Raw genomic sequence first — 21,300 nt, 5'->3', positions numbered from 1 at the left:
AAATTTATACCATTAGTTCAGGGTTCGTTGTCTTCAACACAAAAGCAGACTTAGAAAGATCTTTATGGGTCATGAAATGCTTTTGACTGAATTAATTGGATCATTCTAAACATCCACGAGGCAGGATGTTTCTCATTCTGGATGCGAAAAAACCAAGGTTCAGAAAGATTAAGTAACTTGCTCAAGATTGGACATAAAAAAATGAAGCTGGATTTTAAAAGCAGTTCTCCCAACTCCAATTCTGTGCTCCACCCCATGTCCCTTTTAAAGTTGTTTGCATATCTGAGTCCAGATTATTCCTACTGGGAATCTGGTGAGACTTCTTGGCCCAGTTTGCTCATTAAGTCATTCTAGACCAGGGCTGCAGTGACCTGAGAAGAGAAATAGAACCCAGCTGGGACAGGGTATGTCAAAGCTGAAGTTTGCATGGTAGACATGGCTGGTGACTTTGGAGAGTTACACAGTGTTTGAGTATGCATGTGTATACATGTGTGCGTGCAGCTCATAGGCTCTTTCTCATCCTAGGGACTGTACAGATATTCTCCTCAGGGCTATGTGTGTATGAGTGCATGTGAACACATGCATGTCTGCAGGTGGACACAAATGTTTCAGACCTGCCTGGGCTCAGGGATGATCTCAGTGGGTGTCATTTTGATGAGCAGATGGTATAACAGGGCTGTTGAGACCTGAGAAGTGGGGTGGGATGGGTGAGATGTGGGGACAGCAGTATGGCAGTGGTCCTGTTGGAGGCCCATCCTCTGACCTCTCACTGCTCCAATCTCTTCCCTGTTCTTCAATTTAGTGTCCATTTTTGAGGAGACACATTTGGTTAATTTCTCCAGCCTGAAAACTGGACCACATTGTTTTGGAATTGTGGACAATATCACAGTCCTGCATTCATGATGATGTCCACAATCTAACCAATGAGCTCTTACCATGGGCCTAGGCCTGTGCCCAATGTTTTTTATGAATTATGACAAAAATTCTCATGGCCATCCAAGCATAGTTCCTGTTACTGCCCCTCTTTTATAGATGAGAACACAGAGATTAGGAAGTTGAAGTATCTTATTTCTTGTCACACAGCTAAGAATCTGCTGGACTGTCCCGAGCTGCAAACAATTGTTTGCAAACAATTGTTTACTATGCAGCTTTGCCTTTTTAGGAACTTTGGCTAATTCTCTTATCGGTTTGCCCTCTTGAGATGTTGAAATACACAATGGTATCCCAGAAACACAACAATGACAGCAAGGAGAGAGCTGGTGCTGTGGTGCTCCACGAGGGTGCATCTCAAAGGCCAGACCTTTGTTGGGCAGAGGACGTCCACACAACACACTCCATGAGGGGCCTGTTCCCGGATCTTAAAAGCATTTGATGCATCCCTCCTCCATGCCAAGGAGACACATTACAGCCCTCGTTGTTTAATTGGGTTTCTGACTCAATAAAAACTCCTTTTGTCAGAACTTCAAAATTTCCTGGCATGTTACCCACACATATTTTCGATGTGGATAGCAGTGATGTTTCGTTGTATACTACTTGTGTATATTTGTGCCTAGAAAGATTCATTTGAGACTAGTAACTAAATATTTCTCCCCAATTTCAAGAGACCCCCTCCCTCCTTGACCTCAGGGGGATTGGCAATTGTTATCTTCTCTTTTAACTGTAGGTAACAGTTTTCTATACATTCCACTGTCCACTTCCCCCAAAACTATCCATATTAGTTACAATATATTGTGTTTTACAAATTTACCTTTCTCATTCTATTTTTCCAGAAACCTAGTTAAATGAACTGCACCAGAGACTTGCAAGAGCTTCCAGATGGGAGAAGGGAAGACAAGAAGAGATCAGAAAAAGGTAAGCAAGTCTGGCCTTAGATCATGATCATAGTTAGTCTTCAAAGTAGACAACATGTGGGCCGGGAGTTGACTGGAAATTAAAGATCTTACTTCTGAGCTTTAAGAAACACAGTGTAGGGAGGGAGAGCGATGTATACCAACTAAGTAACAGACAGTGGGACAAACGGCCCTGAGAGTTGAGGTACACGGGGGTGCACGTGTAAGCCCACCTGCATGGCTGAACGGGCTCCCAAGGGAAGTGTCACTGGACCAGCCCTGGGAGGAGAGATAAGGAGACCAGTGGGGTGGGGAGGGGCGTTGGGGGGGAGCATGCATTTAATTTATAATCATAAATAATCACTTAGCTTCTTCATGAAGCCTGAATCCTGGATGGTTGTGGTTCCGAGCGTTGCTCCTTCTGGGCACTTCACATGAGGTGTCTCATTTAATCTTTACCAGAATCCTACAGGAGAGGTGTATCATTTCCGTTTTATAGATGGGGAAAACCTAAGGCTCAGAGAGAGGGGAAGTGATTGTCCACTTGGAAGCAGTAAGTGTTGTTGTTAGGACTTGAACCCAGCTCTTCTCACGAGCCATTATCTGTTTGTCATATTTATTAGGGTGATGTTTCACCTTTCCAATCGACCTTCTTTCATAGTAGCTATTGTCAGGTCATTTAGTCCATGGTTCCTTTTGTGCCCCCTGCACAGGCGTGTAGCTGCCTGATGTTTGGATTTCCAAAAATTTTTAGAAATTCCAGGGACGATTGTTGTGGCAATTGCAGGAGAATTCATTTATCTAATGATTTTGTTCCAAGTGCCTGGGGACAGAGTTTGTGATGAATGGGATCCCTGCTCTTATGGAGCCTACCTCCTAGTTGGTTATGAGAAAATAAACAGATGAATAAATCATAGGATATATATCAGTCAGGGATGGTGCCATGCACAGAATTGAAATAGGAGATTTGGTAGTGATTGGTGGCTACTCTAGCTTGTCATGGAAGGCCTCCCGAAGAATTCACATTTAGGCTGGATCCTGACTTGTAAGAAGGAACAACCCATGTGGAAATCAGGGAAAAGTGCATCCCAGGCAGAGGCTGCAGAAGGATGCTAACATGGGAAGAAACTTGGTGGGCTTGAGAAGAGGAGGAAGGCCAGTGTGACCTTGCAGTGAGTGGTGGGGGAGTGAAACTGGCTAAGGCCAGAAGGGTAGGTGGGGGCTAGATCAAGGAGAGCTTTGTAGGCCAAGGTCAGGAATTTGCATTGCATATTGGGGTATTGGAAGTGGAATGACTTAATCTGACTTATATTTAAAAATGATCACTCTGGGTCTTCTGTGGGGAAGGAATTGTAAGGGCATAAGAGTGGAAGCAGGGAGACCAGTGAGCAGGTGTCCAGTGGTCCAGTGAATAGATATTGATGTCTTGGACTAGGGTGGAGATGAAGAGTTACATAATAATAGAGTGTGAGTGGGGAGAAGATAATGAACTGTATGTACTAAGTGAAGAAGCAAGAGGAATCAAAGACGACCCTGACATTTTTGAATTGGGTGATTTGGTGAACGATGGTGCCTCTCTCTGAGATGGGAAAGACTGGAGAGGAACATTTTAGGGAGTAGGGTGGAGAGTTGTGTTTGAACCATGACAAGTTTGAGGTCCTATTAGACATACAAATGACAATGTAGAGATGGCAGTTGGATTTATACGTTTGGTCTTTGGGGACAGGGTCAGGTTAGTGCTAAGATTTGGCAAATAGATGAGCTTCAAGGCCACAGAACTCATTGATGTCATCCTGGGGACATGTGGAGATAGAAAAAAAGAAAGGAGCCCAGAAACCATCAGTGGAATCTGAAAAGGAGGGTGACAAGTGAAATGGGAGGAAAACAGGTCTGTATGATGTTATGGAAGCCAAGTAGGAAGATGTTTCAAGGACACGAGGGTGGTCAACTATTACCCATGACCACTGCATTTTGGAAGATAAGAGGGGGAGGAGCCTGGGATGCAGTGGAGAGGTGTTTTTTGATAAGAATGTGGGTACTTTATCCATTGTAGTGGGAGGGAAGGCAGTATGCATGCATCACTCGTGAGATGATGAAGAAACCACTACTGATAATGGGGTGGTGTTGGTTCAAAGGAAGCCAGTGTGCCAGAAGCTGAATTTGTCAGCGACTGAGGGGCAGAGACTGACAACAACCAGGTGGGAAAGGGGTGGTATGGTCTGATAGGATGAGCTTCAAAGAAGAAGGGAGGAAAATGGTTTGAGAATGGCAGTGGGGAGTAGGGAGGATGAATACCCACCTCCAGGTCCAGAAACTTGTGGGTCCTCAGGGAAAAAACCGCCCTCCCTTGAGAGAAGAGAGGGCACATCCTTTGGTGATGATCCAACAAAGCATTTGTTGCAGAAAAGTCCCAGGGATGTATAGGGGTGGGGGTGTCTCCAAATTTCTGCTTCTTATCCTCAGTTTTTCAGATTTTGAACACAATTTTATCAGTTTACTTAAGGCTTCAGATAAATCCTACACCTTTTGATCCCTGACAATTTTCTTCACGTAATGTTGTAAATGCTATTTATAATAGGGTTATGTTTGCCTTCCTCCAAGAGCACAGGAGAAGGACAGCTTTTCTCCCCTGGGAGGGTTAGGAAATGTTTCTCTGAGTGGTTGAGCTATGCTTTGGGTTTTTGGGGACATGCAGCCCCTTAGAAGTGGGAAGTGAGAAGAGGACTCAGGACAAAGGCAGTGGTACGTGCTGAGGGCTTGGCCAGTGTGAGGGAACAGTGGGGAGTTGAGTGCACATGTGTCTATGTGTGTGTGCAGGGGTGAGTCGTAGTGATCAGAGCCCAGATTGGGAGGCTTTTCTGGGACTAGATTTTAAAGAAAGGGCATTCTTGGAAATAGGTAGTAAATAATTTTGAACAGAAGTGTGACACGATCAGAACCTTCTCAGTTGTTTTTCTCTGATTAGAATGTCATGCCTGGCACAGTGCTTGAAGGAGCATTCAGCAAATATTTGTTGAATGGATAAATTAATATATTTATAAATGATACTCCTTGCAGCCACCATATGGAGGATGAACTAGAGGGAAAAAGAATAAAGGTGGGAAGACATATTTGGAGATCAGAGCCTGAATTCGGAGTGTGAGAGGGAAGGAAGAGTTGAATTTCTACTTTGAGTGTCAGGAAGGATGGTGATGTCATTGACAGACACAGGGCATGGAGATGGAGGAGATGTTTGTGCAAATATAGGTGCAATAACAGATACTTAGTTTCAAAAAGGTTTAAATTTGATGAAAAGACAAAACACTTAGAGGAACTTGTCTAATATACGGCTAGAAATAAGAATCTATTCTCAGAAGAGAGATGGGTCTTAGGAGCATGTTTTGGTTAACTATCAAGGTCCTAGTGGTACTGAAGAGGTAGAGTGATACGGTTTTGGGGAAGTGATTTTGACCACACTCAGTGGAAAATGATTAATAATTCAGGATGCCAATATAATAATTTGTAATGGGACATATACCTGAGTAATTTGATATGTCAATTTTCAGAAGATTGCTGAGTAAACAAGAGCAAAAGGGACCACTTTTGTCAACCCATATAACCAGTGAGGCCCCCCTTTCTATTCAGTCACTTCAGAGAACAAATATGGATGTTCCCAAGTTAATGGCACCCTCTCCCTTCGCATACTGCTGGAGGAAACTTGTAAACTTTGGAAAGATCTTTTTCATACCTCCTTGCTTTCTCACTAGAAAAAATGGCACATAATTTGACAATTTCTTGATGACTCAGGGACCTTATCAAGAGCATATATGATTTCAATTGGGAGTGATATTGCTGGAATGGTCTCATTACAGCTGGGCGGAGGAGTGGGGAGTTGGAATTGGTGGCCCCTTCACTAAATGGCTCATGCTCATTGTACTTTTATAGGGAATTGGTTTGCTTTTTGAGGTTCTTTGGTTCCTTCAGCAGTCACCCAGTGTCTTGACAGTTGGCTGGAATATTTTGTACCTCCTTGTTTGGAGACAGTTGTTGAGTGGCTTTCACTTGGCTCCTATGCCTTGAGCTCTAGGCACCATACCTTGAAAACTTAGAGTATTTTTCATTGCTCTCATTGCTATCTCCTTGCTAACAATACAGTCTTAAAGCATTGCAACATGCAGGCTGTTTCTGAGGGGCAATTTCCCTGTGCACAGCTGGTCTTGTCCCCAGGGAGCTGATTCTTTTTAACGTCTCTCCCAACCCTTCCAGATGGGGTGGCAGAGGTGGGGTTTAGCTACAGTTCTTCTGCCTGAAGTCTGCCTCATTTTGGCACTGGGAGCAGTTGCTCACAGATTTTGTATTAGTCTCTGACCTCATCACTATGGGTTGTGCTCCAGTGAATGACAGACCTTGGAGATGGTAGGACCCCTAGAGACTATGGCCACAAATATCCTAATTGCTCTTTGTCCATGAAGACAGGGGAGCAGGGAGGACACAAATCACCTCTCAGCATTGATAGGGGAGTGGCTTTGGCAGTACTGAGACCTTTGGGAGACTAAAAACCAGCAGCCAACATTTCCTGAGCACCTTGCTTATACATAGGTTTATAAACAACAGAAGGGCACCAGTGAATTCTCCATTTTAAAAACACTGCCATCACTTACAGCGGCTAAAATTGGAACACCTTAAAATTCCCAAATGCAGGCATGATTCATAATAGTTCATTCACTTGATGGATTACTAAGCAGCCTCTAAAATAACCATGAGGACTCTAAGAACATGAGAAAATACGATCTTAATGTTAGGACAAAAATGGTGGATTCAGAAGGATATGTACATTTTGTGGCCATCACTATGTAAGCCAAGAATGAGAGCGCCCAGATAAATGTGTGTTGGTAAGTGGGATTATGAAATTAAAAAATAATGTTTTCCAAACTTTCTATAATGCTGATGTATAATTTCTGTTATGAAGCCACATGCAAATAAATACAGCAAGATGCAACTGGCCATCATAGATGACACATGCCTTGAATTGCTTTTCTAGGAAAGGTGATGATTTGTTCTGATTCCTCCCCACAATCTGCTAGTGCATGAGGGGGCTGGCCACATGCAAGAAGGAGTATGGGACTATGCTAATCAGAGAGAGCTATCTTGGCACAGCATTGAAATTAGCCTCCTTCACCCCACCTTCCACCTGTAATAGTGCTGAGTATCTATCTTCAAAACTTTCCTTCCTTTGCCTCAGTCCCAAACGTCACCTCTTCCTTTTGTTTCATTTCCATTTTGTACGTTGTTTTAGGACTAAAGTTGTTGCTGAGTATGAATGAGGAGATCTGGGACAAAGCACAGTCAAACTCTTAGTTTTCAGGAGGATGATCAGTGTAGATTGTGGTTTGGGTGGGGACAACTCAACCCCAGACATTTGAGAGTTTTTATTTAATCATAAATGAGAGTTGTCTGTGACCCAAGAGTTGGGTGCAAGCAATGTGCGACGCGTGGATTTTCTCACATTCTGGCATGAACTGGGATAACTGTATGATACTGAGGACATGCTGTCAATAGGCTGATGGAATAATTGAATCCTATAGAAGGCAGCTACTTTAGTGCTTTGCTCCAAGGCCAAGTCTCAAATGCAAGTCACCTTCTTCAAAACAAACACTGGCCTGCGTTCCTAGTGCTTTGAGCATTTCAGAAGGGGGTGGCCTGGCCCATTGATTGAGGCCAGTCCTGGGAAATGCCTGCCTGTTTCCCCCATGTGTTTTCTAGGTTCACAATGCCCCATTGTTCCAGTGAAGCAGGACTTCCTTTTTCTGATTGATTAAACATTGTGGGGCCACACATTTTCACAGTCCCATGGCTCATGAGCCAGCTGTCAGGCAGAGAGAAGGTCTCTGAGCTCAAACTGCTGACAGCCTTTCATATTTGGTTTCCTGACTATGAAATGATAAGACTATTTCTTGCTGCCTGTTTTTCCACATCTTTCCTACCTGTCTAGCCTATCCATGTACAAGTGTCCCCAAAATGTCCATGGAAGGAAAAGGTTGAAAAGCTCTCCTCTGACTATACCTGTTTGGCTTGCTCTGGAAATTTGATGTTAAGATTTGGAACTTCATCTATAGCTAATATGACCACGTGTGCTTTGTGCCCAATGGGTCTTCATATTACATCTTAAAATGGAAATTTTAATATTTATGACTGAATAGACCTTGGGTAAATATAAAATTCAGATCCATAGCTCTACCTGATAGGTATACAAAGCCCAGTGATTCTTCCAGTGGTGAATTTGTAAAGTGTTCCTTTAGCCACTCAACGCTGAAGTTCATATGCAGAAAGGATACCATTTGGAAACAGCCTCTATGATCTGCATACTGGAAGAAGAATGTGGGCCCTGAGCACATCACTCAACATTTGAAAACATTGAGCCTGGCATTTAAACCATGCCTGCTGACCATCATTTCCCTTGTTTTTAAAGACTCAGCACAAACACATTTTCTCTTCTCAAATCTGTTTCTTGACATCTCTCCCCACCCAGGCTGAGCTAGGAAGCTTGTGGTCTGTCTTCCTCAAGGGGCTGTGAGTTCCTTGAACCAAGGCTGTGCTTCATTCTGCTTTGTGTCTCCAGCACTCACCGCGGTACTTGGTACATGGAGACGCTCAGTAACCATCTGCAGAGTGAGTCCTGGGACTCATCTTGGCCTCTGCACAGAGACTTCTCTGCTTTTTTTTCTTGATGATGAAGAAGACATGGATTATTCTTGTTTGATTTGTTATTGGCACAGAAAACAAATCTGCCCTGTAAGCCTTTGACATTGAGGAGGGCAGACCCCAAAGCAAGAGGTGAATGTGGAGAATTCATAAAGTGTTTTGGGTGAGCGCAACCTGCATGCATTAAAAGTGTAGGGTTTGGAATTCAATGTTGAATGCATGCATTAATGAATGACTATTGCTTGGCCATAGGTACTTGAACTTTATTTCCACTCTGTCTCTCTCAAAGTACATGCATAATCTTTAGAGAAAATATGTAGAGGACAGAAGCATTTTCGAGAAACAGTGCATCCCCCTCCCAACCACCATAAATGGTGAATCAGTAATGCTAGGTCTGTGTTAGAAGATGGGCAATTCTGATTAGACTCCCACCTCCCCACCCTAGACGTAGTTAGAGATAGTTGCTTCCCCCAGAGAGAAGCATGGTCTATATCCGAACATGTTGACAGCTACCAGCTATGCTGTCCATTGGGTACAGCTTAACAGAGTGCAGTAATGGGCTTGTTTCTCCTCTCTTTGCAGTGGAGTGTATGTGTTTGGGGAAGGGCAAAGATGAGGATGGGAAGGTGGCCAGCACATTGTTGCGTACGGAGAGGTGGAGATCAGCTTGCCTCTCCCCGCTCTCACTCTCCTCTGTCTTAACAGTTGTAAGATTCCCATGTTCCCTAGCATCAGTGTCCTTAAAGACACATCAAACCATTATCGTGTGTGTATCCCCCTAGAGCCCACCAAGTAGAGGTGAGGCTATGACAAGAGTTTCCATGACACCCATGGGATGGGGCGGGGTAGTGAGGCGGAAAGAGTCATGATGAGGCAGGGCTAATGGGAAGCTTGTTGGATGTGCACTGTATTTCCCTGGAATGCAGGGGGTCAGAGCATGCATTTGGCCTATAAGAGGGGGGCTCTGTGTGTCTCCTGGGCAGGCCACTTGGGATGGACATCAACACATCAACCACACACCGCATCAAGTTGATTTACGCACAGGAACATTTCTGCTGATCTTAGAGATAAATCTTCCAAGATGCTAATAGCCTAAGTGGCAGCTTCCTCTTCAGCCAAAATAAATGAAGAGTAGCCAGAGGGCAGAAAAGGGAACAGAGGGCAGGGGAGGATATGCAAGGTGGAGGGGGTGGTGGATAGCAGGCCGAGGTGAAACAACACCCCACATCAGTTTCCTGTTTGGGAAATTGTTCTCCTTCTGGGGCCAGACAAGACTCGTAGGTATGGCTCCAGGAGAAGAGTGGGAGATGAAATGCAAGCAAGACAAAATGCCTGCAGCTTGGAGCAGGGGAGAGAGGAGAGAGGCTGAAGAGAGGAAAATAGGTCTAGTTCCCAATGGAGCACAAGGCCCTCACGTTCACTTTCGTGGGACTGAGCTTCTGAGGCTGATTTCAGAGGAAGTGAGTCATTGGAGATCTGGTTATACCTTGAGCAAGTTCATCCTTCCATCCTCTTATGTCATCACTGCCTCTGATGCTCAGAGTTCCAAAACAAGGATGCAGAAGGACAGTGCTTTAGAATCCACACAAACGTTTATTGGTTACTAGTTCCATGATATGATCTACCTATTGAATGAATGGATGGACGGATGGATCAGGTCCTGGTCAAATGAGATGAGCGGATACTGCATAGCAATGTCCCTTTTGGAGGGTTACAGAGCAAGGTAGCATATTAAAGGCTCTGAGAAGTGCTGTACTAAAGGAATTTATTTAACAGATCATTCCTTAAACTTCCCTGACTGAAGGCAGTCCTGCTCTGCCCCATGGATTAAACAATCAGTGTAGCCTTACAGGGTGACCTCCTTTTGCCCCCTATCTTTAAGTAACACCAATTAACATCTTGAGAGATTCTTGCATTCTACGGGACATGGTTTAGGAAACACTGGATTAAGATAATGTTTTGCCCATCATGAGTGTGCAAACGGCATTACTCCCACAGCATTAGTGGGCTACAAAGTCTGAGTGGGGTTGACTTATGTCAATGCACTCATCCATCAATCCTGCCTGGCATCCACAAAATCCCTTTGCAAGATGGTTTCCTGAGATAAGAATGCAGCTTGTGGCCACAGACAGAGGGTGAGATTAGCTTTGCATGAGGATACCATCCACAGCCAATTTTCTTAGCTTAGTACTTTAAGGCTCTGGCTGTCCTTTGATCCAAGTAAATTCTGGTATTGGCAGGTGGTAGTGGAAATGAGCTATGGTCCTTTTAAATGCTTAAAGGCCACTGACATTCAGTACCATATATATATTTATACATATATATCCAAGAATCCTTCAAAGCAAGTATGTCTTAAAACTGCAAAAGGACTGAATGATCCCCCAAACCTGTTTCCCATTTCTAAGTAGCGAATACCCCATAAATCTTCAGTGTTTTTTGACTTGGTTTCTAGAACAGTGGTTCCCCAACCTTACTGCAGATTAGAACCAAGCTTTTAAATTCTGACGGCTGTATTTCTTTCCATTCCAACTAAATCACAGCGCTGCAGGTGGGAGCCAGGCATATGAATTTTTAAAAGATCCCTGGTAATTCCAATATGCAGTAAAGTTGGAGGACTGCTGGTTTAGAAGCACTTTAGTTTCTGGACAGTTCATTATAACAGCCATAACCTCTGTGAGAGAAACAGGCAGAGATTCATCCTGATCTCCCAAGTGAGATAATGGAGGTCCTAAGACATTAACGAACATGATCAAGGTAGCAAATTTGTGTCAGATCCCAGGTAAGTGTCACTCCTTGCCAGCCTATCAGATGAGATTCTGGAAATGGTGGGACAAGAGATGGGTTGGGGTGGGAGGAGCTGGGCTTGAAAACGAAGTGGATCGAACATAGGCCTTTGTGCCTGTAGAAGAAACAAGAAACCCACTTCAATGTTATGTCTCCTGCCCCTCCCATCAATGCTGTTTCTGTCTGTAGACTGCTGGTTTGCATTTCATTTATGGGGAGACAAAATGGAACCTTTGTGCCAGAGTTGAAGGAAATTATAAAAGCCCACAGCTTGTCTTCAGACTTAATGTCAACTATTTGTCTCCTTTATTTTCAAACAAACAAGTCCTCCCCATGAGTTCTGAGGCCGTCTCAAACATTCCCTGCCTTGGGTTTCCCTGCCTGCATGAGCAGGCATGGCAAAAACGTACCATTCTATAGAATTGTTCAGGAGCCACAGCAGGCTATCATAGGGGGTCCCGCGAGATAAGGTGAGAAGCTTTGAGCAAGATGTTGGGTTATAACAAATGCACGTGGGCGTTGAGACAAACGGTTTGTTAAGAACTGAGCTTCTTTGAGGCTTCAGGGTTCATTAGCTAGAAACTTAGAAGCAAAGATGAAAGGCATTATCCCAAAATTCCCCAAATATCATGAATTCAAAACATTTTCCCATCATCTGGCCCGATGGATTAGTCCTATCATACATTTCCAAAAGTTCTGCAGGTACGGGGGATAAGTCAAGAAATCTCTTCCATTGGAGCACTGAGGTTACAACCTCTACATTACTGGGGACTTGGGATGGGTGGCCCACAATCCTGAGATCCATGGTCTCAGAAGGAGATATAGAACTTTCTTTTTTTGTTGTTTATTATTACCTGAAGCTGTAGGCTAGAGGACTATGTGAACATTATTTCTTCTTTAACCTCAGAAAAATGATACTGTGAATTCTCCTAAAAATGTGTTGTCATGAAAGATTACCACTAAGACGGGACAGTAGGGACCCCATAAGGCCTGGATCTGAGCAGGTTTGACAAAAAGTAGCTTTCAAAAAAAAGAGTATGAATAAATGTCTAGGATGCTATCCTTTTTTAGGTGTGTTATAACAGAATGCTGACATTGGGAATAACTTACTTTAGAAATATAGTGGGATTTAAGGTTGCCCTTGTCAGTAACATACTTGCATACCACAGCGGTTCCTTGGTTGGGAGAAAAAAAGGAGGTGGAAAACCTGGGAATTTGCTTATCTCAGGGGAATGTTTCACACACGAGCACGTCAACCCCTGCGGATGTTGCAGCAGAAAGAAAAATGTAGAATCATTATTCAGTTAAAGCAGTGTCACTCAGTGTGTGGTCCTCAGACCAGCAGCCTTACCTGGGAGCTTCTTGGAAATGCACATTCCCAGGTCTCCCAAGCAGACCTACTGAATCAGAATCGCAGGGTGGGTGGGTCCAGGTGTCTGTGTTTTAACAAGCTCTCCAAGCAATGTTGGTGACACTAAAGTTTGAGAAGCACTGCCCTAGACTGCTGGTTCTCAAAGTGTGGTCTCCTGACCCATAGCACTATCATCCCTAGGGAACTTGTGAAAAACCATCTGAGCCTTTTTTCACTAGCACGTGATGGTAGAAATGCTCCATGGCATTTCAAATGTTCAAGGGCCACAAAGATGGCCAAACTGAACATACAAAATAATGAACTCTTGGCTAAAATTTCTCAGATGCTCATTTCCCAGTCTTAGAACTGGAAAGGACCTACAGAGATCTCCTGGACCTGTTTCCTGTCACTAGGAGTTAATAATAAAACCTTGCAGACTGTCAGCATTTCCCTCCCCACTTCTGGTTTAGAACGTTGACTGTTGAATCAGGAACTCTGGAGGTGAGGCTCAGCACTCTGTGTTTTAACAAGCCCTCCGGGCAGATTCACCCTCCCATTTGAGGACCACTAGACCACAGTGCCCATCAAACTGCCCACATGCATGATCACTTTCCCCCATTGCTGGCTGAGAAGTGCAGCCAGGAGGCAGAAACTTGGCCCAGTAACATGACCATGCTTGCATCCTGGTAGAGAAAACGACATTTACTGTGACCTCTTGTGTTGAGCTCACCTAGCCCCCAGCTCCATGGAAGGTGCATCCTCTTTTCTCAGTTCACTCTGTGGTAGCCCTGGCTAACAGGTGTTATTTTCCTCCAAGGTCTTTGGGCCTTCAATGTGAAGAACTCTTTAGTGATGGAGATGATCGATGCAAGAAAGATAAAGACAGAAGAAGGTAGGGCTTGGGGCCTTAGCAATGGGAGCTCCTGCTGCGAGCTGAGAGCGAAAGCTGAGAGATCTGGGGTGGGAAGACATAGAAGTGGGGCTCAGGGCGGCCACTCTTGTTACAGAGGTAGAGAGTATACAGCATGCTGGGGAGATGAAGGAGAGCTGCTGCTCATTTTGTTCCAGACAAGTATAGTTTCACCTCTGCCAGATAAAAGCAAATGCCTTAACCTGCAAGATCTTTGTATTTTTTTTTAAACTTTATTTTTAAGTAATCTTCACACCCAATGTGCATCTTGAACTCACAACACCTAGACCAAGAATTGCGTGCATACTCTACTGACTGAGCCAGCCAGGCGTCCTGAGATCTTTGCATTTTGCATTTGCTTGGAGGAGACAAAGATGAACCATCGAGTCTGCACCTGGAAGCTTCGATGTGCATTTTTTTTAGTGAGGGGTGATGTCACACATCTTGCCTTCCTCAGGCAGAATAATACACAACTCTTGCAGGGAGATGAAGTCTTTCCCAACCCATTCTTTTTTTTTTTTTAATTTTTTTAAATTAACATATAATGTATTATTTGTTTCAGGGGTACAGGTCCGTGATTCATCAGTCTTACACAATTCACAGTGCTCACCATAGCACATACCCTCCCCAAAGTCCATCACCCAGACACCCCATCCCTTCCACCCCCCTCCACTCCAGCAACCCTCAGTTTGTTTCCTGAGATTAAGAGTCTCTTATGGTTTTTCTCCCTCTCGGCTTTGTCTTGTTTCATTTTCCCTCCCTTCCCCTATGATCCTCTGTCTTGGTTCTCAAATTCCTCATATCAGCGAGATCATATGATACTTGTCTTTCTCTGACTGACTTATTTTACTTAGCATAATCCCTCTAGTTCCACCCACGCCATTGCAAATGGCAAGATTTCATTTTTTTGATGGCTGCATAATATTCCATTGTATATATATACCATATCTTCTTTATCCATTCATCTGTTGATGGACATCTAGGCTCTTTCCATAGTTTGGCTATTGTGGACATTGCTGCTTAAACATTGGGGTGCAGGTGCCCCTTTGGATCACTACTTTGTATCTTTGGGGTAAATACCCAGTAGCGCAATTGCTGGGTCGTAGGGTAGCTCTATTTTCAACTTTTTGAGGAACCTCCATACTGTTTTCCAGAGTGGCTGCACCAGCTTGCATTCCCACCAACGGTGTAGGAGGGTTCCCCTTTCTCTGCATCCTCACCAACATCTGTCCCCAACACATTCTTTACTGACAAATCTGTCCCTAGACAATCTCCAGCTCCTGAATGTCCACAAGGCAGCCTGGGAATAACTGTATAATCTGCATTGTCTCTGATTATCCCCAGTGATAACGTTTTTCACTGAATTTAGGTTGAAGATGGCAAGATCAACCTTTTAACTTCCTTGCCTCCCAAACCCCTATTGAAATGATCAAAGTATGCACCATTTGAGAAAACAAGGAATGTAGCACCACCAGGAGCGAAATCGTGAAGCATTTCTGCTAGACAGAGTGAAGTTGCAGAGGGAAAAGGGAGGGACTGACCTGCCCATGATTTGGTATCTACAAAGGAAGATGTTTGGTAAACTCATGAATAGAATTTTCTAGTAAAGCCTCCCTACCCCAAATACCCAAAACTTCTGGCCAGCACTATAGTGAAAAGCTTATGGATTTCTGAGCCCGTTAGATCTGAGTTCAAACCCACCATTCCCTAGTTATGCAAGCTAGTCAGCCTTGGTCTCATTCTCAGTTAACTGGGGGATTAAACAAAACAGTACAGGAGAGGAGACATAGCCAAAATGTTCACAGTTACCATTTACTGATTTTTACATGCCAGGTACTGTGCTAAAAGCTTTACATTTCCTTTAACCCACAGAAGGCTCTATGAAGTTGATTATATTCTAACAGCGATTTTACACATAAGGCAACTAAGGTTTAGAAAGGCTACGGGGTTTCTCAGGTTCACAGCGATTGTGTGGGTATAGAAGGAATTTGGACTCAACCAGACTAATTGCATAGCCCATGCTTTCAGGCCCTAAGCTGAACTGTTCCAAGCCCTTAAAATATATTGCTTTATTTAATCCTTACAATGGCCTCCTGGTAACCATTTTTGTTGGTGGAAAAGAAATAGAAGTCCAGAATGTAAACAATTTAATATTAAATAAAGATCTGAAGCCAAGCCTGCTGGACTCCCAAGTTCCCTGCTCTTTACCACCATGCTGTTCCTTTAATTGATATACCCCATGGAATGTCATTCTGTCTCCCAACTTTGGTTTCGATTTTATTCCCACTGAATACAAGGGGTGTTAAGGCCAATTATGTGCGATGGGGAAAAGTTCAAAATGTGGTTCCAATACCCTCCAATTCTTCGAAGAACTGGATCATTGTAGGCAAGCGCCTCTAAATCACCTGTATTTCTCTTTGCTGGTAGAACTCACAGAGAACATCGGGCTTCCCCTGAACGTGCTTGAGAAACACAACCCTTGGCCAGCCTATGTCACATATGTGTCCCCGATGGTGAAAAGACTCATTGAGAAAAGCAAAGCTAGAGATCTGGAATGCATGCAAGCACTCGAGGAAAGCCAACGGACATCAAGGCAGAGCAAGCCAGCCAGCATCACGCAGCTGAAAAGGAGAAAGTCATCTAAGTGCTCTGGAAACTTGGTGTTGAAGGACTCGAGGTCAGAGACCATGTTATCGGTGTGGAGCTCATACTCCATGCCGGCCATGGGTCCTACCACTATCCCAGAGCCAAGGCACTTTCATACGGATGCCAGAGAAAATCCCACTGCAAACTATAACAAGATCATCTTCTCTCGAAAACCCATGATGAGGATGCTTCCATACAGCTCCCTTCTAGCCAGCAAGGAGAAACATTCAAATATTTAGCAGGGAGTCCCTGCAGTCATCCCCCCCTCCCGCTCCTCTGCCCAAGATTGTACAGCAATTAAGCTCCGTTTGCCGCAAATTTCACTATGTCCTTTAAATGTGAACTTGCCCCTGCTTGTGCAGAGGTTGGCTTAGATAAACCAGATCTGAATGTGGGCTGTGGGTGGGCAGGTATATCCCCTCCAGCATCATAGTCAGATGGGGTTGGGAAGCCCCACACTCTAGTTCCTGCCATAGATGCTTAGAACCTAACTGAGGGTGAATGAGTCCCAGTCCAGGCAGGACACAGAAATCACTCCAGTTACTATGCCAGAGATAATCTGATAGAAAGAATTTCTAACCAGGTAACTGAAAAGGTGGGAAGAGAACCCAAGGGTATTAGAGGAGGTAGCCACCTGCAGGAAGCAGGTTTCCCAAGGCTGGGGGAACAAAGGCGAGATATTGGACTTATTAAAAGTTAGGCACTTGGAGAAGAGGCATGTGGGCTGAATCTGAGATTTCTGAGACTGGGCGGGGTGGGTGATGCTCCTCAGCTGGTTCTGGTGTCCCTGAGCTCAGAGGAAATTTCCAGTGGGGATGGTACCTCAGTCTCTGTGGAGGGGAAGCTCTTTGGCTGAGGTTGCTTCTGTGATTGTTGAGAAAACCAAAAACTGGACTCAAATGCTTCTGGAAGGAATTGATACTGCCCGAGTGGACAAGAAGCGTTGCCAGTGGAAACAGACAGGGACAGGAAGCCAACAGAAGGTAAACAGGAAACAAACCAAGAGAGAATTCCTTCATCTTCTTCCAGCCTCATAGCTCCCCCCTGTCCCATATCTCCTATGGGCAGAGCCTCTCAGGGAGGAAAGCAGGAATGTGGTTTGCGGAATCCGCAACCCCAACATCTCAGCATAGGATAAAAGGATAGACTTGAAGCCAAACTAGCATGGTGGTGTTCTGAGTAAGCCCACATTGCTCCATCTGGCACCTGAACTTGGTATTGAAATGTTTTCTCCTTGGTGGGTTTACAAAGTGGCAGTGGGAGTGTGAGTGTCCCCTGCTGAGAAATGGAGGATTTCCTCCCCTGTACTAGTTTAAGGCTTGCCTTGTGGAGCAGAATTGGCAGGGGAGAAGTTCTTGGCTGGACCCCAGCTGTTATTTGTCAGACCACACTTAGCACTGGTCCATCCGTGCTCTGGGCAGTTCCCAATTGGCCCCAAAGCAAGTGATGTTAAACTTAGCCTCAAAGCGGACAGGCTTTGTCTTTAGATGCAAGGGGAATCTGGTTATGACAGGGAGACCTGGCTGGTCTCACAATTGGAGTTTATCTATTGAGGATAGCATGGCTCCATTGGTAGCTTTTCTTTTTTTTTTATTTTTTATTATTTATTTATTTATTTATTTATTTTTTTTTTGGTAGCTTTTCTTTGACTTCACCTGAATTTCTGTGTTTATATTCATGAAGCAGTCAATACCCATCTTGCTTCCCTCAGAGAGATGTAGAGGATGTGATGGGCAAGTTGCTGTAAATGCCATTTGAAGAAGTCAAATTTGCCCTACACATGCATTATTTCCATACAGGAATCTTGCAGCAACTTTGGCACTCACCTCTGATGTGTGAGTAGTGTTGGGACAGCTGCAGAAATTAGGAGCTCTGGACCCATTCGTGGGTTGCCAGGTCTTGGCGAGAACGAATTCTTGCAAAAATACAGTTGGTTTCCAGTGAATCTGAATGACTGTATTTTGTGTCCGTGGATCATTTATAGACATGGAGGCAGGTGATAAATTCCTCCAACAAGAATTTTTATCTCTTCTATCCTTTCATGGGAATTTAAAGCTAGAATATATTTGGAGTAGATTTGGGAGTAGATTTGCCTATTCTGGGAGCACCAGGGATGTCTCTCAGGTTCTCATGAACAAAGTTAGTCCCAGCAAATGTCTAACATTGTTGGAGTTTACGGAGATTAGGGTAATTATTTCTTCCAATCCCTTTGAGGGCAGAGCAGTTACTTTTTTTTTTTTTTTTAAAGTTTTCTAGGTGTTTAATAGTTTTTACAAAAGCATCCATATATTCTCTAAATTAAAATGATGGTTTTACAGATAACAGTGTTTAGATTGAGTTAATTCTCAGCCTATTATAACAACACAAGCATGAGTGGAAGGACATTATTAACACCTTATGTTGTGATGAAAATTGCTCGTATCTGGGACTATAGTCCAGACCCACTGCCTCCTAAGACAGTTTTAAGAAAGAAAAAGTCTAATTCCTTTTGAAAGGGGGGACTCTGTTCGAGCCCAAGCTGGGGTTCACAGGCCCAGCCACCATGGGGATTTGACCAGCCGTGATTACGTTTGCATGAGCACCGAGGGGGCTGCTGGGAAGACACAGTTAAACAAGACCAGCTGGACCCAGTAATGAAGCCTCCGTCATTGGGGGAGGGAGGGTGATCCTCAGTAATCCGTGTTGCTTAGATTTGTCTTCTGCTCCAGACCTTCCTGAGCGCGATGGAGGTGGGGACCAGTGAGTCAAACTCCTCCTAAAAGGTTCTTTTGCTAAAACCCTAGAAAGCTCTGAGTATGCACAGAAAGGGGGAGGAGAGCTTCTTGATTTCACAACACCCCAGCACGCAGGGTCCCACTGTCCTGGGTCTGCCAGAGGCCAGTGGATGCTTGCGGCACCAGCTTTGTTCATGAGAACCTGAGAGATATTCCTGGTGCTCCCAGAACAGGCGTGCAGCCCTTCCGGGGGCTGAAATCTGAGCTGAGCAGGTGGGGCATGGAATGGAATGGGGATTCTTCGAAGCTGGAGGGGTCTGGGCTATCCCAGTTCCTCTGAACATATTGAACTTCCATCTCTAAGAGGGGACTAGCTTTCTCTGATGTTCCACAGATCACAGCCTCTTATTTATCTCTTCAGCATCTGGAATTATTCTGTTTGGCAGGAGAGCTGTTTCACTTAGTCTCCCTGCCATGGTAGGTTTACGAAACACCCGAAACTGTATTTTGTTGGCCCTTCTGCATTGCTCTGTAATGAAGGCCTCCTTCTGACACATACTGAGTAGCTGTTTTTGAACAAATTCTTTGGCTCCTGCTCACAATATGGTATTTACCCATTTGCAAATTCCACCGTTGGTGTTTAAACAGTAATGCTTGACCTCGGCCTCTGGTCGTTTTCACTCTGGTGGGTCTGTAAGGACATCAGATAGTCCCGCATGCTGCAATGTCTCAGTCATGGCCCGGGAGCACGTCTTGAAGATTAGGCTGCTTGGCAGATAAGATCCTCCCAGAAAGCCCTCCAGGAGGTTAACTGCATAAACCTGCTGGTGCAGGTGCGTGCAAGCCAGATGTTTGGGGGTGGCCTGGGAGCTCTCTTACTGGAATGGGAGGCCTGGTGGGACCAAGACAGAGGTGCCTTCCATGAGTGGTGGACTTTATTAACAGCCCATGTGACTGGCACAACATGAGCAGCTAATCTTCCTTTTCTTGACCCAAGGTCCTCATGTAGGAGTCACAAAGACCTCACAGTGATCCCCTTAAGTCATTTTGTTAGGACAGGGAGAACAAAACACGGGTACCCTGAGGTAAGGATTTTGACCCTTGGGCTTTGATAAGGGTCCTCAGAGGTAGCCGAGAAATTCCACGGAGCAGGGGATACAGCACAGGAATCCCAACCAGGGACGGACAGTGTGTGTGTGGAGACAGAAAACCAGAAGCAGCAGGAATCTCAGGCCTGTAGCCTCGCTCCATGTGTCAACAGAGGTGGTAAAATGGTCATAAAAGTGCTTTCTTTGTGAGATGTGTGCGAGCAAAGGGATGCATCTAGACAATGTGGCTCTTTTCAGCGTTGGCTGAGTCATTCATTCCTAGAAGCTTTCTGGTAGCCCCACCCTTCTCGAGAGACCGCACATTTTCAGAGCCTGCACTTTATATTGGTGCCAGATAAAAGAGGACAGAATGAGAGAGTGGTGGGGGAGGAGGTGGGGAAAGGGGAGGGAGTAAACAGGCACCTGAGATATACTGTGATCCTGTGTCCTCAGAGCCCGGACTGAAGCTCAGGCCTGGGTTTATGTTTGTCAGGCAATCCAGAAATCCTTCCCCTTCCTCCCTCACCACCCCTTTCCCCATCCCAATCTCTTACTTGGTATCCAGAGCCTCAGCCAGCTACTTATAGTGTCCCAAACCTGTCAGGCATGGCTGGGTTGCGCCTGTTCCTGGACTGAACATGCATGTGTGATTTCTCTGGGGCTTTGGGGGTGGGGTGCAGTCAAGGCCAGCAGTGATGCAGGAACACCTCAATTTTAGGTGAAACCCACTACCACCCCCATATTCTGTGCCTTGATCCCAACCATGACCCGATTTCCATATGGGGCAGGGCAGAATAAACAGTGTCATGAAAAAGATATTGGACTTGGTGTTGAGACCCCCATCGCTTCTCCCAGGCTTTCTATTCTAGGGCAAATAAAAATTCCCACCCCACCGGAAGCCCTTCTAGGAAGGACGTACCCTTCCTTATAGGATATTTGAGGGCCAAGAGACAGTTTCTTAAAACTGAATGTCTGGTGGTTCTGTTTAACGACCAACCCATGACTATATGATGGAATTCCAAGTGGACCATATTTTTTCTCTAACCTTTGTCAGAAGGGACGCAATTTCACAGACCTACCTCCCCCTTCCCCTCCCTATGTTTGCAGCCATGCTGATGGGCAGTGAGAGCTTGCTTTTCCAGGTGCCATGCTGGGGGCCCAGCTGTGAACATGGCACCCTCAGGCTTACATCTGGCAGTGGACACAGCGGACAATCACAATCACGGTGCACGTTATAAAGAAGCCTGAGCTTCAATGACAACATACTTGCTTTAGGCTCCTGACATGTTCCCTCCAA

General features: G+C 44.8%; 1 protein-coding gene across 1 annotated transcript; it reads left to right on the top strand.

The window, feature by feature from the left end:
* The first annotated feature begins 1,789 nt into the window (after positions 1-1,789).
* Positions 1,790-16,825, top strand: CDRT4 (CMT1A duplicated region transcript 4). The gene is made up of 3 exons (XM_032431746.1): positions 1,790-1,851; positions 13,463-13,537; positions 15,983-16,825. The coding sequence occupies exons 2-3, from the start codon at positions 13,498-13,500 to the stop codon at positions 16,438-16,440; spliced, it is 498 nt and encodes a 165-aa protein (XP_032287637.1). The 5' UTR covers positions 1,790-1,851; positions 13,463-13,497; the 3' UTR covers positions 16,441-16,825.
* The last annotated feature ends 4,475 nt before the right edge of the window (positions 16,826-21,300 follow it).

The sequence above is a fragment of the Phoca vitulina genome, unplaced genomic scaffold (genome assembly GCF_004348235.1).
Source record: "Phoca vitulina isolate PV1807 unplaced genomic scaffold, GSC_HSeal_1.0 scaffold47, whole genome shotgun sequence".
Lineage (NCBI taxonomy): Eukaryota > Metazoa > Chordata > Mammalia > Carnivora > Phocidae > Phoca > Phoca vitulina.
This window is presented reverse-complemented; position numbering and strand designations above follow the sequence as displayed.

Bases quoted from the DNA above. Each gene is read 5' to 3' on its own strand.
- CDRT4 (XM_032431746.1), top strand. From the start codon at position 13,498: ATGGAGATGATCGATGCAAGAAAGATAAAGACAGAAGAAG. The intron at 13,538-15,982 runs GTAGGGCTTGGG...CTTTGCTGGTAG, and splicing joins AAAGATAAAGACAGAAGAAG to AACTCACAGAGAACATCGGG.